Source organism: Austrofundulus limnaeus, unplaced genomic scaffold (genome assembly GCF_001266775.1).
Source record: "Austrofundulus limnaeus strain Quisiro unplaced genomic scaffold, Austrofundulus_limnaeus-1.0 Scaffold163, whole genome shotgun sequence".
NCBI classification, from domain to species: domain Eukaryota; kingdom Metazoa; phylum Chordata; class Actinopteri; order Cyprinodontiformes; family Rivulidae; genus Austrofundulus; species Austrofundulus limnaeus.
Window position 1 is genome coordinate 550,745 of NW_013952565.1, and position 2,523 is coordinate 553,267.

The 2,523-nt window shown below is 38.8% G+C and overlaps 1 protein-coding gene across 1 annotated transcript in view; it reads left to right on the plus strand.

Moving 5' to 3' along the window:
* si:dkey-127k13.1 (PWWP domain-containing protein MUM1) overlaps positions 1-2,523 on the plus strand; it is a gene marked incomplete at its 3' end in the record, with an annotated part of 8,967 nt that extends 6,444 nt beyond the window's left edge. Inside the window, 4 exon segments of the mRNA XM_014017200.1 lie at positions 382-620; positions 1,543-1,758; positions 1,846-1,934; positions 2,047-2,523. Of these exon segments, the coding sequence (XP_013872654.1) occupies positions 382-620; positions 1,543-1,758; positions 1,846-1,934; positions 2,047-2,140 (638 nt within the window).

The following is a 2,523-nucleotide window of genomic DNA, read 5'->3' on the forward strand; positions in this document are numbered from 1 at the left end:
CTGATGAAAAAGTCAGATGAATGTGACATGAGCGTTCACACTGCAGTCACTTTGAAAACATCAGATATATATCCGATTTAAAACCACAGACTGAAACGGCCTGGGTCGGATTTGAAAAAATCAGATTTGTCTCGTTCAGACTGTCATAAAAAAATCGGATATGGTTCGGATTTGTCTGCAGTGTGAACGTAGCCATTGATTTGAGAAAGCTGCTTGGACAGGAAGCGAAACGTCTTTATCTTTAGAATAGAAGTCTTGTTTTTAGTTTTTTCTTTACATCAAGTATCTTTTTAGTACCATGTATCACAAAATATGAGACATTGTACACATGAAGCTCCGCCTTTTTGTGACAATAACGCTGCTACTCTTTACCCGCTCCAGGCAATCCAGTTCGGAGGAAGTATCCGCAGGCAGAATCAGAGAGACTAACCATAGCCAGTGACAGCATAGTGTTTGATTTATGTGACGATGGCGGCGAGTGTCGCACTGAGAAGGAGGAAGATGTTTGCAGAAGCAGAAAGAGGCTGCTGCCGGACCGCACCCTTGCAGCTTATAACCGTGCCAATGAGAAGCTGGTTTATTTCATTGTCAAGCAGCGCATGGTGGAACCCCACCTTCTGGTAAGGATTCATTCTGATCTAATAATAATAATGATGATGATGATAATGATAATAATTTATTATTATTAACTTTACTTATAAGCACTTTCAACAAAGTGCTGAACAGTTAAAAAAAAGGTAAAAATCAAAATAAACGAAGTTGTAAGAACAAGTAAAACATTGGGAAAAAATACAAATGTAAAATTTAAGACGCATAAGACAAAGTGTACAGGTGGGTTTTTAGCTTTAAAAACGTCCACTGAGCAGGCCAGCCTGATGTCTTGAGGGAGATCGTTCCACAGTAAAGGGACACTAAAGAAAAAAGCACGACCTCCAATAGATTTACGTCTGACCTTAGAGATTAAATGTAGGATTAGCAAACTGTTTTTATTATTGGAATGGAAGGGGTTAAATGGGATGATTTGACCGTTGGATTAATGACTTATTGCTCAGTGTGCTGCAGTGACAGTTTTCTTGTTTATATTTGTGTATAATGCACACCTGCCAACATTTGTTGATGGCAACGAGGGACACTTCACGTATTGGCATTCAGCAGCAGTGTAAAGCAGTCCTAGGAGGGGCCAGAGGCATATTCACCTGGGGTCGGATTTATAAAACTGGCGTACGCACAATTTGAGCCCAGAAACTTGCGTATGCCACTTTTCACGCCAAGGTTGTGATTTCTAAAATCCAAACTTGACGTGAAAATGTGCGGTGCCTCAGCCAGCTCTGACCCATGCGTACGCTCCTTTTGGAGACATGAAACTGACACAGATGGTGAAGTGAGGAATTAGAGCCACACTGTGTAATGATCACTGTCAGATATTTAATTTACCTTCAGAATCAGACTTAGATTTTTATTCAACTTTATCATCAGCTTTCTTAACAGTAATATTCATGCCATCAGTGTATGATCAGATCCCAATGAATCTCTGCCTTGCAGGCTGTGATCAGTGGGCAGCAGCAGTCCAGATGGCTGCACGCTTTTCTGAGAGCCAAGCGGAGACGGGTGGTGAACACGTACCTGGAAGACGACCAACAGTTGGACCAGGTCTACAGGTACTTAAGCAAGCTGTACGCAACCACTAAGTCCCCTTCCCTAGCTGAGGTGAAACAAATCGAGGACGTCCCTTTTGTTCTGGATGTCCTTCTACCCGAGGTGAGCAGGAAATGATTAGTTTTTCCACATGTAGCTTAAACTTTGTTTTTGACCCCTTTTTTATATATTGTTTGTATTTTGTTGCAGGCTATCATCCATGCTATTGCTGGGGTGGACAATATTTCGGTGAAAAAGGCTGAAGAAAAGTACCTTAAAGGACGATGTATCAGTAACAGGTAAGAGTTTAACGAGTTAAGCCTTTTGAATTGAGTGATATTTTTGTGTAACGGCGTGGAGGGGTGCAAAGTGATAAGATTTGTAATTGTTTTTTGTTTGTTTTTTTTTTAGAGAAAAGCAAGAGTTTGAATTGATGATTGAACGTCAAATGAGGAATCAATGTCAGAACACAACAATTGAACTGTACTCCGATCCAATCAGTTAATCTTTTGTGTATGTGCGTGTTTATATATATATAAATTTTTATTAATAATGTCTCAACACCTGTGTGCTTTACTAAAAAACAAATCATATATATTTTTTAATTTGTGTTCTCAATCTTCCTTGTAATCAGTTTTGAGTTAAACTGGAAAATAACATTTAAGCTTTTAAAATGTGTCAAGTGCCAAATTACCTAGTTCTGATAGTATGTTTGATGCCAAATATTTCAATATATCGCTAGTTTTTTTTAAACACGTTTTTTAGGTAAAATCTATGTTTTACAGTGTATTTCCTGAAGATAAGTGTTGAACAAAAGAGGAAACTCACAAAGCAGCTGCAGCCTCTTAAGTTTAAACCTTTCATATTTCCATTCTTCATGTTTGCATC